The following is a 14,958-nucleotide window of genomic DNA, read 5'->3' on the forward strand; positions in this document are numbered from 1 at the left end:
GTTTAGCGATAGTTTTCATTCAAAGAGGACAATATCTGTGAAATTTTCATAAAATCCGGTTAGCTTAAACCTTATATTGTAGAATAATTCTTGCTGTTCTTGCAACAACAGTGTACCAGCTTCATTTTTAATATGAGAAATTGATTTCGCCATACTGTTATAGCATGGTCAGTCTGATAAGGTATATCGTTATCCATAGGCGCCGAGTTTTCAAAATAGCTGGGCGGGCGAACACATACTGTCACGTCATTAAGGTTATTTTGTGCGTTTTACAAAAGGGCGATTTTGCTAGGTTGTTGGGCTAGCCTAGTTTTACATTTAAGTCTATGTCTCCTCTAACACGATTTGGAAACAAGTAATAAATATAATTGGTACGCAACAACGTCTGGTCCTGGTAATTCAGTTCCGCATATTTTTTGTGATTGGTATGTGCGGGTTGCGGGACGAAACTTGCGAGTTTAATATCAGTGACGTAACAAACGCAACTGTGATGATTGAGACGACAAATTTAGAGCATTTTGGCAGCAGAGTTAATTGATAACGTTGTTTGGGAGAAAATTACTCCTTTGAAGAACAATGCTACAGTTTTTACACCGATTTAACATCTGGCGATGTTAAAACGATGTAAAAGCAGTGGAAATTGCGGTTAGACTTTTGCCGCAAATGAACTTCCTCACAGGTTTGCGCAATTTACTTGATTTAAAGCACTGGGCTACCAGTAGCAGAGTGGAGACAAACGGCGCGGCTGGACACTTTTGCTCCTTTAACGGCAAATCAACGTTGTTTGACGTTGCATGAATGTAACAATAGCAATAATTGACAAAAACTAATCGCTTAATTAGTAGGTCTAGTAGGGCCCAACATACAAGGAATTCAATTTTTCAATGTCAAGCCTGACCGGATTTTGAAGCTTGCAAAGAAAAATTGAAAAAAAGATTCTCGTTGGCAAAGACAATAAAAGAAACACTAAAATTCCATAGATTTGTTCCGATTTCTGAAACAAAATTATTCGCGTACAAACTCAGTGCTCAAAAAAATCTGCCTGAAATAGTGTCAGTGAGATGAAGACCTTGCACTTGAAGCATTGAATGAACCTATCAACATCGCAAAACAGACATATGTGTGCTGACTGCTGTATATATGATTATGAACCGTGGATAGGTTTGGTGAAAGACATTTCTGATGAGTTTGGAGACTATCATGTAAACTTTATGCATCCTCATGGTCCAGCCAGAATCTTCTACTGGCCTTCCTCTGCTGATAAATGCTGGATCGATATTAATAACATTGTTTGTATCATTGAAACTCCTTCCATGATTGCATCTGGCAGATGTCGTTACACTATTTCCAAAAACGATACAATTAAACTTCACAGGTTGTGTAAAAACCGGTCAGCTCAGTGATTGCTGTCTATGGAAAACTTTCAGAACCTAACATTTTGTCTGTTGTGTCTTGACTAAACTGTGTCATTTAACTCATTTTTATGCAGTATTAATTGGGAGCGTTTATGTATTACATCATCAGAATTTGAGATATTTTACCCCTTCCCCCATTTGCCATCATTTCCCAATGTTATAAGCTTATTTTACAAAAAAAACAAACACCCCTCATCATTTTGGACCCATTCTTTCTGATGATGCAATGTGCATATCGTTCCATTTGTACATACCATATATACTATTTTTGAAGGTGATTTTAAGAAAATTTGTTGAAAAATCATGAGACATGCAAACTTTGAGTGAAAACTATGGCTAAAATAGAAATATTACCTCTCCCATTTTTTCATATGTTATAGAGATAGTGCCAAAGAATATTTTTCATGTAGACAAGTTTTTTGTATCACGTGATCCACAAGGTCAAAATCAAGGTCAAAGCAAAGGTCAAAAGGTCATTACCCCCAAACATGCTTATTTTTGAAAATTAACCACAGAAATGAAATCCTTGACCAATTTCCTGCAAAATGACACCAATTTCATTAAAATACACCCAGTAGTTGCTGAGAAATGGCATTTTGAAATAAGCCGGGTACCCCAATGTTCCCCCAAAATACGAAATTTCACAGGCCCATATCTCCAAAACCACTGGCCGGATTTTGATAAAATTTGAAACTCATGCTTTTTTACCCAGAACTCACACACAAACCAAATTTGAGGAAAATTGGAGATGGTGGTGTTAAAAATTTCATTTTTTTTGGGTGATTTGATGTGGAATGACCCTATAACGGCACCTCTAGGAGATTGCAAAAACTGACGTTATAACCGAATTGACGTTATAGACGAACTACCGGTATTCCAAAACTGTCTTTTGATTAAAGAAAGAGGTGTATAATCCAGTCAGGTTTACTGTGTACCACTGCGGCTACACTGCGGCTTCTAGTTTATACAGTACTGCACGTACAACTGTTGCTTTGAGTTGTTTAAAGGTCAGCTGTAGAGCTGCTTTTTACACGTGATAGTTTTTCACGCGGGAAATAAGTTAATTCAGTTAATTGAAGCCCCTGCTGCGAACGACGTAGCAAAATAAAGGGAAGACATTTTGCAAGCAGCAGCGCTAACTGGATTTAAAGACTGACCGTTCGTGGTGAAGGTGATGGCTTAAAGTGACGTTGTAAACGAACAAAAGACGTCTGGGGACCAATAAAGAGAGCTGTTACATGCGAATTGACGTTATAGGGCAGGCGATGCTGCTGTAGCCAAACTACAATGTACGTAAAAGATAGGAATTCTGTCGGGACTGAGCAAAATGTGACGTAATAGGCGAATTGACGTTATAAACGAAGCCGTTATAGGCGAATTCTACTGTACAATAATTCACTACGTTTGTTCTTTTTACCAATACATCATGCTGATTGCTAGTTCGTCAATTCATACACTTACCAATGATGCGTATAGTCGTTTCTTGCATTGGGCAAGCTTTCAATGTGGCTTTAATATTTTATCAAGCAATGAGTTGACATTAATTTTGTGTTTGCAATCAAACTGCTTTTGAAGAAAGGAAAAAATAATTTTGAAACGACTTCATACTGCAATTTAACACTCAATGATGTAGTCTGAGGTTGTTATTTTTATGTGCCGTGACAAAAAAGTAAAAATTTTCAACCCAATTAGCCAAAAAAGAGTTTTTTCTGATTTAGTTGTGATGAAATTCAATCTCAAATGACTTCATATTCCTTATCATTCATTGTGACATTTGTAACATACTCGTATTCATCCAATTGTTAAAGGTTCCTGCTAGTGTGGTGTGGTAATGTTCCATGATTTCGCTTTCCAGCTAGTAGGCTATGTTAGTTCCAAAATCATGATATGAAATTTAGACATTTGTATAGTTGTCTATTTCAGGTTGTCCGTTGTCTATTTCAGTTTAACTATGTGTATTGTGCCATATTATACCGGGTTATAGGCAAATTGTTCGTAAACAGTTGTTCGTAAAACAATTGTTCGTAAACTGTTGTTCGTAAAATGAAATTCGTAAAACAATTCTTCGTAAAGCATTTCTTCGTATACATCAAATTTTGACTGCATGCACGAAAAAATGCTTTAGGAAGAATTGTTTTACGAAGAATTAATTTTACGAACAATAGTTTTACGAACAATTGCTTACGAACAGTTGTTTTACGAACAACTGTTTACGAAAAAACGTCGGACACCATTATACCGCCTTTTATATATTTTAATAAACTACTGTAATTATATAAGTTCTAATGTGCTGGAGTTACCATGTTTATGAGTGGCCATTAAAGTTTTAGTTACATGATGTAATAATCTATCTGAGGACTAGGGTACCTGCTAATGTATGCAATGTATGGAATATTCTGACCTTTTGTTGTATTGGATTCAAAATAATAATCAATTTGTAATTATCGGTTTTATTTTTTACTAAGGAGTATCATAACAACTGCTTTAGAAGCTCTTGATATCGGCAGACCATTTTGCTCAAACCTGGTGAAAGTCACATGTTATTTTTAGAACTGGCAATAAAAGTGTAGAGAAATAAATGCCGGAACTAAAGGTTCATAACATATGTGGAATTGTTGACATGTAATTGTTTATTTTAGTATCGTTTATGACTTGTGTAAAGACGGTTTCCGCTTTAGCTGGTGATATAGATTGGTGCATATCTGTAATGTATCATTTTATGATCGATATACTTTGTATAAAAGTTATAGCATATGCAATTTTGTTTCAAAGGTTTTTCACGGTTGAATGCTTACTGTTTTGTTGGTATTTAGAGATAACAGACATTTTTTTGTAAATCTTTATGGGTAAACAACATGTGGGTTATCTGTCATTGTTGTAAAATGTCCAGTTACCAGTGTTAGCTGTCTTCAATGTCAACCACTTTCTCACATTGAGATGGAATCAACACCTGTCCACGTTAATGATGTTAAGCTTACTTATTCACGATTTGCTGTGGAGAAATGCAAATCACATGAAGCAGGAGCACCACAGAATGGATCAAACCAAAACCTGTTGTCAGGTATAACCTATTTAGTATTTTCAAATCACGATCTATATGATAAACAAACGTACCATACTTCAAAAGTTTTTTGAAAATCGTTTAGTCACTTCTCTTTCAACTTTGTCCCCATTTTCAGCAAAAAGCTCATATCTTCAGCACGTACTCGAGTAAGTGTTTCACATAAACTGTAAATTGACTTCAAATTAACGAAATTAGTGTATGATACATAATTACTTGTATTGGACATTTAATAACACCGTATTCTGCAATCGTTTTAGTAAATTTCAGTAACTAATGTGCAAGTCGGGAAATTTTAAACCTTAATTTGTTTTATTTTTTGAGCTGCATCATTGTACAATGATACTTTGCTATTTCACTGTATATCCTTCTTGGTGTTAGGTTGCCCAGTCTTAAAAATCTCCATATTACATCACCGCCTCCGCTGAGCAGGACATTTTTAATAAACCATGTTCTTCAACTTCCATGCAATGCGAAGTTTGCCCACGTCTATTCCACCACAAACTGGGCCTCCAAAGCCACATCCGACATGAGCATACATCATGCAGACAATACCAATGCTCGAACACGAGCTGGAGCCGGTTATGACGATACAATGCCGTTTTCAAACTCCTATGCCCAATGATGTATATTTTTTTGAATACTAAAATGCACACCTTGATGTTTACATACTGTTTTTTATTTCTTCCTGGGAATTTGTTATAAATCTTCATCCTGTTTGGTGATGTAAGTTTGGAATGTGGACAAGGCAGCTAATCTTCACGTTATTGTATCAGTTTTATCCAAATACATTGAAGTATATCTTCTGCCAACTGAAAGTAGTCGATGTACCACTACCGGTACAATAACTTCATGCAGTCTGGAGTGAACGAATAGGTCGAAGGTAGAGATCATCATCTCTATTTCGTATGTCTTCCAGCAAAGTTGTCTCCTTGTTTACTTTATCGTTCTCTACATATTTAGCGTTTGCAGCAATAAAAAATATAAATGATTGACAGCAGCTTTCTTGAATTCTCTTTTTTTTCTACAATTGGGTGTGTAAGGGTGTGATTTTGTGCAGCACAATGAAATTACTCTTAGTTTCAAAGTTACCTTACCTCTGACGCTAACCTCATGTTATTTTGGTTTGCTCTGTTTAGAAGATGGTTTCGAAGAAGACGATGTCTTTGAGCCTGGAGGTTCCAGACTCAAATTCCAACTTTCAACTGACAGCACCAACAGCAGGTGGTACTAATTTATGATCTACATCAACTTCAGATTCTAAGATCTTAATTTTTGTTAAATTTGAGGCGTATTGATTTTGTCTGATTGAATTGAAGCTTGAATTCTGTTATAGTCAAAGTACCTGATTTCAGTAGTTTTGTATCAGTCCTCCTAAGCTGACAGTTACAAGCGTCTGCTTGTCACTTGTCAGTGAACTATTGATCTACTGTCTCCCGCTTAAACGGAGTTAATACTTCATTCACATTTAAGTATAATATAGGCTAACTGCAATTGAACCTTCGTAACATAATTTTTCGGTTTTTCATTACTAGTGATTGCACGCTTGTAATTTATCTATCAATAACTTGAAATGGAATTCAGTGCATAAAGGCAAACTTTTTTTAAAACTTTTTATCATCACTCATCTGCATTTCAAAGTTAAATTTCAACTGCACATTTGCTTCGTGAATAACAGTTGGACGTTAAAGCTTGTTTCGGATAGCCTTGTGGAGAATGCCGACATACTATCTCATGTTTTTAAAGAAAAACAAAATAAACTAATATTGTTTCAGGTCCCGACAAAGTTCAGCACAATATCACCGACAGAAGCGCCAGACAAAGCTGAAGGTTTTCGTTGCAATGTTGGCTTTGGTTATCGTTACTGTTGTCGTCTTAGTGTGGCACTTTTACCATCTGCAAACTATCATTGATGTCAGTGCTGACAGCCACGTTGTTGCCAAGATAGACGCTGAAGGAAAAACAATGACTGTTATGAACAACTTAGACGTTTCAGTTTTGACAGTAACCTTTGACACCAATGGGGATGTATCCGGTTCTTTGAAAGACTTAAAGTACTGCTCTTCATCCACTTCGAATTTATGCTTAAGATGGTCTTCCACAAATGCATCTTTATCTGTAGATGCAGCAAGTTTTAGAGGCTGTTACGATAACAACATAACATATTGTGTCAAAGTGGCTTGGGATACAAATGGATCTCTCGTTCCTAATGATTGCGTTCATCTGTCTAAAGTTCCTGATGCTTCCAAATCACCTGCAGTTTGGTTCGGGTCACATGATTACATTTCCTTTGACAATAATCAAACTAAACAAAATTGTTTAAGTTCCAGCAAGCAATGCATGCCATATGTTCCTGGATATTATCTCCCGAAAGATGACTACAAAGACTTGCTTCGGTACCGTGGCGGAAATGTCGTTGAAGCAACTTGGTTTTCTTCTGAGGGAGTTGCTTTAAAAGCAAGCAACCACCACGCTGTGAGAGTTTGTGCGGATAAGTGCAGTGGCAACAGTGATCCCCGACTGTGTATGGAACCACAATTGGATCGTAGCCACCAAGAGAAACATCATGATGGGGCGGGCTATCATTTAGATTACATGATCTGTGTAGCTAATTCCTTGCCAATTGTGTACAGAGACACCACAGAATATTTTGTTAAACCTTCAGATCAGTGCAAAAATCAAGTACCGGATGCTTTTGTCGATGTTCTCAATGATGGAGCTTATTTTGAAAGCGGTTTGGAACAAAATATTTTAAATTTTTCCAGAGGTGCAGCTGAATCTGATTCGCTGCTGTCAACTTGCTCTGAGTTATTTAAAAAGCCGTTATGGAGTGTTATTTTAAATGGTGATCTTTTAAACGATGCAGTACTTCGTCAGCAGCTGGGCCAGCTTGCAGGGATGGGTGGCACATGCAGCTTGACAGGTGCCACACAGGTTTATCGTACATTAGGAGACTTTGACTTTCGTCATGATGAACACATATCCACTGAAGATGTTATCACAGTTTTAAAAAATCTCGGGTTTTCAATAATGCTTCCCATAACTCCATTTGTTAACTTTGATTCGGTCAATTTTGGGCATGCTGCTCAGAACGGATTCTTTATAACTAACAAGGATCGAAGTGCTCCTTTGTTAACAGCTCTCTCTCCCAAGCTATTTCCCGCCATTATTGACTTGACCAACACCGATGCTTCTCAATGGTTTCTTGATAAAATTCTTCAATTCTCTTCCCGAAATTTTACTGAATATTTTCACTTTTTCTATGGGCAGCCAGCTTGGTTGCCTCACGCTGAGTACCGCCTCTCAAATCCTTTACATAACATCGGCCATTTCTCTACGTTGTACACTGACGTTGCGTCTCGTGTGAGTAGATGCTCTGTCTCTGACGTAGCTTATGATTCTCAATTGCGCAACCAGTTGGTTCTCATGAGTCCTTCAAGGAGCATTCGAGAAACGCTGTCATCTGTTTTGTCGGCCGGTTTGGCTGGCTATCCGTTCTTCGTTGCAAACTTCCCTGAGACCATCAAAGAAACAACTAACACTATGGAAAGAGGGCCCCTTCTTGAGATGCTGATTCGATGGACTGAGATGGTTTCTTTCTTCCCGGTCATGCATCTACCCTGGGATTACCAAACTTTAGAAGAACAGCGTGTTAATACTTCTATGTTAGTTGGTATAGCCCAAAAATACCTTGCGGTACGTAACAGTCCTGACGTGTGGCCCAAGCTGAAAGATGCTCTTGATGTTGCAGAGTTAAACAGCAGCAGACCTGTGGTAGCTCCCATGTGGATGGCTCCTGGCTCTCTTTCGTATGTTGATTACAGAGATCGGGTTCTTTTGATTGAGGATCAATTCATGGTTGGTTCCGATATGTTCGTTGCGCCAATTCTTGATTTTGACAAATATTATCGCACCATCTACATTCCTCCCGGGGAATGGAAGGATGTTGTCCACAATAATGATGTAGTAACTAAAGCGGGAAAGTGGATGAAGAATTATCGAGCTCTGTTGGAGGAGATTCCTGTATTCGTACGAACTAAAGGGAGGTTGGAATAACTCAAGTTTCAAGTTGCCAAAAGAGATTCCTCAACTTCTCTATCACGCGATCCAATGCTGCGGCTAATGTAGAAATTTCAGATGATAAGTTAAAACAAAAACGAAGGACCAATCTCTTCCACCATTGTCCGCTCTTCGAAATGTTCAATGTTTTTGTTCATTCAGTAGAGTTTCTAAACAGTATTTTGATGTTGGCCCTATATCTTTCGTGTATTCGCCCATCTTTATGTCGATATACACAAAACATGATGCAGATGGATTCAATCGAAACAATATATTCGCTCAACAAACAACCTTATGCAATCAAAGATACAGCAGCTGAAACACTTTTTCCATAAGTGCCAGGTAGTATACGACGAAGAGCCCAGCACAAACATTTTATAATTTAGGAGTGGTCAGCCACCAGCAATACATTGGTGGAAAACCGCATGGCCTCAGGAATTCTGAATTCCAGGCATCCAACTTCCACCGGGACACTTCCCGATTCCCGGAAGCTTGCAGGGTCCACGAGTTTGGAGATATCGCCAATTTGCAATTTTGTGAGATTTTTTCATCAAACAGCCTACAGTTCCATGTCATTGTGAATAAGGTTACAAGAATCTGTTTAACCAAGGCTTAGAAATGGTGACACTTTTATGCAAAGAAATTCTTCAATACTTGTAGTTTAGCCTATGTGTGATATTTTTGTGGGTTATTGTGGATTTTTACATTTTCATGTTCTAAGAGACTTTAAGGTTCCTCGTATATTTTATTTTGACTTTGTTGTATTTATGAAATGATGTCACGTGATAATGACAGCTTTTGTGGCTGGGCAATGGTTTAATTTGGTCGTTTTCACTTGATGCACTTCGCCAGGTTGAATTGTGCCTTCAACACGACCATGTTGCTGTTGACGTCACTAAACTGGGATTATTCACTCACTTTGTGCAAGGTCCGTACACGTACTGTAAAGTGCGAGCATTGAGCAAGCCACTCTTGCTCCAAAGGTCTCACTTTATGGATTTTTTTTTATCGTGTTATGTTATTTTTAATGATAGTACTTTGTCGCATAAATAATATTTTTTTGCATTTTTGGATCATTACGCAAATGGGAATATTTGAGATTTCTATGTTTCCCGGCAGCCAATTGTAACAAGAATTGACAGCGATAGACACTGTGTGCCAGAATTGATTGATTTGATCTTTATCCTCGGACTGGGAAAGCTTTTTGAGAGCTTAATCCTTGCAGTTTTGCATACCTGTAGACAGTATAGAGTAGAGGCTTTGAACCACCGACACATTCCCGGTCGCCAAGATTGACAGAGTGAAGTTTCCGATAGTTGTTGTTGCCGGGAAATTATTTCATCCACTAGGTTTCATCTGAATGGAAAGCCGTCCTGAAATGCGTTGCTTAAGCGCACACCCCTAGAGCCGAACCAGCGCCGCTTGATCTTGAGTCCGCTGAAGAACGCTCCCTTCACACTTTGCAACTTTAATCTTGCCATCTTTGAATTTGATTTCAATTGTGGGAAAGATCACAAATGGATTTGTTGACGGCGTGATAACATCACAAAAGAACCCAGACAGCAAAATCATACACTGATGTTGAATCAATGCAAAAATGGCGGATTTTGCTGTTTGGGAATAGACGTGAAACGCCACTTGTCTCAGATCGTTTTAAACCGCACTTTGATGAAAAACTGACTAATTCAAAAGCAGTCGCTTTAAGTTGGTGGATTCATTTTTCGCTATTCCAAAAGAATAGGTTTTCATATGCGTTGTTAGTTGTTAGTTCAGTACAGGTGACTGCACTGGTAGGCTACTTATTTTGTATGATTTTATTGTACACCCACTTTACTTTTGTTTCTTGGTCATTCTATCGGCAGTGTTGCGAGAGTTTTCAGGTTTTTCCAGTTTAGTACATTCTGTGATCCTGGTGCAGCAGCTTGATCTATTGACATTGAGTGCAAAATCTTATTTGCTGAAAACTGAAAATGACCTTTTATGGTTTCAAGTTTGACTGTTCGCCTTTAGTATGATACAATCAGTGATTTTAAACCCTGTATATCTCACGATGATGTAGTCTACTATTTTTAATCAAATCATTTCACGGTTCGGCTACGTTGCGAAAACGATTTCACGAATAGAAAGTAATCAAAAGCTACTTTGTTGGGGTCTGTCCATAAAGATCTTCTCATAAAATTTTCCTAAAAATGCCTTCCTTCCCCTATGTTCACACTGTGTCAATGAAAAGTCCGCGGTTTGCAAACCCCCTTACGGACGTCTTTTATGGACAGTCCCTTATGATGAAGCAGTGGCACTAGGATGCCTCTGCACTGTGTATTGAATTTATTATCATGCTGAAAGTGTGACTTTTTGCGACATATTGTGGACAGGCGTTGTTGAGCAATGTATTCCAACCAACCCGGAAGATCTGCTATATCGTGTTGTCTGGTGAAATGGAACACTATCTTTGAAGTGAGTTGGCCATGCCCGTTTGGTTACCGTGCTGTCTCTAACAATTAGCCTGATCAAAGTAAGGAAATTAAATTTCTAAAATTGGGCTATTGTACGTAGGCCTAGGCTAATTTAATAAAGTTTAGAAAAGTTAGCATGGTTTGGTTTTGAATCGTTACCCTCGCACTGACAAAGCCTTGATAGGTTTCCTTGATATTCCTGGTTGTTTTGCATGCTTGTAGAGGCCGGTCACCGAGATTGGCAGAGTGAAGTTTCCGATTGTTGAAGTGTTGTTGCTGGAAAATTATTCCATCCATTAGGTGTCGCTGAATAGAGAGCAGTCCTAAGAATCCGTTTCTCAACCGCACACCCCGAGAGTCGAACCAGTTCCGCTTGATATTGAAGCTTTTTTCAATTTCATAACGGTAACGTTGAAAGACCTAAGGTGAAACGCATGGCGCTACAAAACAATATGTGTGGCCATTTTCTTCATGTTAACTTCGCCACACACTACACTGAATATGGCGAGCCTATCCACATTCGATGGCGCTACATAATGGACAGGGGTGCATTCCTAAAATTTTTTTTGGGGGGGCTCTAACACTTAGCTGTGTTGTGATAGACAAAGTATGTATAAGTAATCGGTGTAGGTTATTAGCCAACAATGTTTACCTTTTTTAAAAGGAAACACTGTTCCGTTTCTTTTTACTTCTGAACATCATGTCGAAAAACGACCCATGCTAAAACATAGCTTGAAGTACAGAAAAAGGTAGAAGCAACAAAACGTGGTTGAATCCGATATAAAATTATAAGTTTGAAAGTTGGCTTGGTTGCTACACTGCAATCTCCTTTGCTTTTTTTTACTGCGTAGGCCTACACTTGAAACTCGATTTGCATGAGCTAATTCCAATCTCTTAACTCAATTGTAAACTTATTTGTATGAGCCAATCCTAAGCACACTTTGCAAAAACATTGACTGCAATAGGAAAGTAAGGAAATGAGCGCTTGTGGTTGCAGATTTGCTAGTAAGAACCAATAAGCTGCCAATGTGACAGTTACACTAAAATCTCATTTAGTTATTAACAAACAGTTTAAAAAACTCCAATTACAGCACAAGCATATTCCAAGTTGGTGCAAACGAGATTACACAAAACAAATAGCCTGCTGCCAGGTCTTTGGTTTTATGGGCTAAGTTATAAGCACCACGACAGTCCTTGATTTTAGCCAGCAAACAGTTTTTGCACAGATCTGAGTTCATTCAATGTGGGCAGTTTAGAATGCTTAACTTAAATATCCACAGCCGACCGATGAGTCTGCAACCACTTCTGAGTTGCCGCAGTGCCATTCCATAAATGAGGAGGTGGTCCATTGATGCTGATGAACAACAGTGCTGAAACAAGTGAGTATGGTCAGCCGTGATCGTAGCGGTGTGATGACCAAGTTCATTTGTGAAAATCCACGTTCGGCTTCAGCAGAACTTATAGCAATCATGTTTAGTACTACGTTCTTGAGCAACTTTATCGTATCTGGTATATGACAAGGATTGTCAACATACAATCGAAAATCGGAAATAGGAGTGATGACATGAAATCTCTCCTCTATTTTTCGTAATCTCTGCTCCCCTTCTTGCCATGGAACTTCGACTGCAGCAGGCCACAACTCTGGTACAATAATTTCCAAGCTTTTCACAGAATTTTCATTGTTGGTGTCCACCATCCTGCTTCCAAAATTGTCAACCAAAGCTTGAATAAACCGATTACGATCAAAAGAAGGGTAGTCTCTACGTCGAGCTTTGAACTGGTTCAATGTTATACCTTTAAAGGAGTAGTTTTTTGTACTTCCGGGACTCAAGTTAACAACTTCATCAAACGAATACTTTCCTTCTTGAATAGCTTTTTTCATTTGAAGTAGAGAATTAACAGTCCATTTGACATGACGATTAGCTACTACGAAGTTAATATTCCCAGTCTGGAGAGTTTCTGACAAAAGTGATAATTGCCGAAGACAATCTTTTAAAAGCGCCAGATCTTCTACGAATTCCTTGGTGGTCATTTTTATGAGACCTAATCAGGGAAAACGGCGATTGCTATGTTCGTGTTCGTTTGCAGTTCTGTTGTGAGAAAGCTGTTAAAGTGTTACTTGTTCAGTCGAGAAGTTGTTGTTCAGCCAGAAAAGCTGAAAAATGGAAGCTTGAACGAGCCCCCCCTGAGCCCCCCCTACATCAAGCCTTTTCGTATTTCGGGGGGCTGAGCCCCCCCGAGCCCCCCCAGGAATGCAACCCTGGTCCTAAGGGCATAATAGGTGTCCTCATGAAATTGCAAAAAATATTCCCCCCTCTCAACTTGTTCGTGCAGATAACGTTAGAGATATCTCCGGATTGTAAATGGCCGTTCCATAAAGTTTTGTTGCTTGCGTTCATTTTCAGAATCATGACTGGTGTTGGTGTTACTCTTGTCGGTATCAACGTGATCAGTCAGTTTGTTTGTTTGTTTTTATTTCTGACCGTCACAACGAAAAACAATATGTGTCAAAGACAGCTGCGGTCTTGAAACCGACAAAGCGCGGACGTTATTACGTGCATGATATCAAAGCAGGACAATCAGTTTAAGATATGGCACGGTCACCTTAGCAGAATTTTAAAAATTTAGAAAAAAAAATGAGAAAAAGCAAGTGAAATTTCTTTTTAACTTTTGTATGAGTAAAATAATAATAAAAAAGGCAACAAAATAGACAGTTGCTATGGTCAGGGAATGAGGTGAAATGGAAGAGAGATTTTGGGATGGAAGATCTTGATGATGCGATGGAAGACAATCCCCCATCCCAATTCCATCATTAACGCTTTATTAAGACCAGGGATACAAAGGCTTTTATTACGTCTGACAATATAAGGGCTTTTCTTTATCGTAAATAATCTGTGTTTATCGTAAAATGACAATTGGCATCGATAGTAGGCTAGTTTAATAAATCTTGTTATGATAACTTGCATTGCGCTATTAGCATCAGGCTTGGATGTTCACAACATGCTCATGGTTGCTTCTTAATTCATCTACCTATATACTTGCTTTACATCTAACCTACTGCAAAGGCTTTGTTAAAAAAACAGCTTACTGGTAACTTTTCAACTGTCATTGTAAACAAGTATTCTTAAAATATGCACTATGTAACATTTGCTAACTGTCTTCTGTAACTCATTGTAGGCCTACCAGCTGCACTACAGAACTTTCTACGATTTTAAAAAGAATCACATGTGTAAAGCACGATAAACTACCGCCCTGGTAGTGTCATGAGAATAACGCAATCGCTGTGAGCCTTCATATCCCCTTCTCTAGATATCCCTGAAACCAACTGAGGTATTGGGGTCTATCCACAAAATAATTGTCTTTAGTTGACGGTACCGAAGGGAAGAGATGCTTGTCCGATGACGCTATTGTAGAGCTTTTAACTTCTGTTAAACTATGTCTTGAGTTGCGTACAGTAATTCATAAAATTTATAATAATTAGCCCATTGCATCCGATGTTCCATTTCCCTGTCTAGCAGCCTATATCGCAATTGTTTTTAGGCTACTTACCCAGACAGCAAATCAGTCGTTTTTTTTTTACAATACGTCTGCAGACGTTGAATCAATGTAAAAAACAGTTGGTTTGGGTCGCGGTACCGAAAAATAAGAATCTGTTAGCTAAGGCTGGCGCGATGCTCGCTTGGTGGCGCTAATGTAGAGCTTCCAACTTTTGTTTTATTCGAGGTGCCGAGCTGATATATGTCTCGAGAATGTCACAAAACTGTATACTGTGCTCACAAAGCATTGAAGCCATAATATTGGTAAGTCCAAGTTTTAGTAGAAATGATAAAGCTGCAGCAGTCGGCTTGCCTACCGCATGAGTGGCATGTGTTTTACTCAACTGCTTTCTCTGACCGTTGAACCATCGTCGTCTTTCATGCGTTCACACCTACACCACCTTTGGAAATTGAAACTGGAATCGATTGATCAA

At 38.5% G+C, this 14,958-nt stretch overlaps 1 protein-coding gene across 1 annotated transcript; it reads left to right on the forward strand.

Annotated features, from left to right (window-relative positions):
* The first annotated feature begins 4,232 nt into the window (after positions 1–4,232).
* On the forward strand, positions 4,233–11,103 carry LOC145775443 (alpha-galactosidase MYORG-like). The gene is made up of 3 exons (XM_082586739.1): positions 4,233–4,476; positions 5,616–5,700; positions 6,252–11,103. Exons 1-3 carry the CDS (start codon positions 4,353–4,355, stop codon positions 8,530–8,532), a joined length of 2,490 nt encoding a protein of 829 aa, XP_082442865.1. The 5' UTR covers positions 4,233–4,352; the 3' UTR covers positions 8,533–11,103.
* The last annotated feature ends 3,855 nt before the right edge of the window (positions 11,104–14,958 follow it).

The sequence above is a fragment of the Aplidium turbinatum genome, chromosome 8, assembly GCF_918807975.1.
Source record: "Aplidium turbinatum chromosome 8, kaAplTurb1.1, whole genome shotgun sequence".
In the NCBI taxonomy this organism is placed as follows: Eukaryota; Metazoa; Chordata; class Ascidiacea; order Aplousobranchia; family Polyclinidae; genus Aplidium; species Aplidium turbinatum.

Coding starts and splice junctions, on each gene's coding strand:
- LOC145775443 (XM_082586739.1), top strand. CDS start 4,353: ATGGAATCAACACCTGTCCACGTTAATGATGTTAAGCTTACTTATTCA. Junction 4,477..5,615: donor AAACCAAAACCTGTTGTCAG/GTATAACCTATT, acceptor TGCTCTGTTTAG/AAGATGGTTTCGAAGAAGAC. Junction 5,701..6,251: donor ACTGACAGCACCAACAGCAG/GTGGTACTAATT, acceptor ATATTGTTTCAG/GTCCCGACAAAGTTCAGCAC.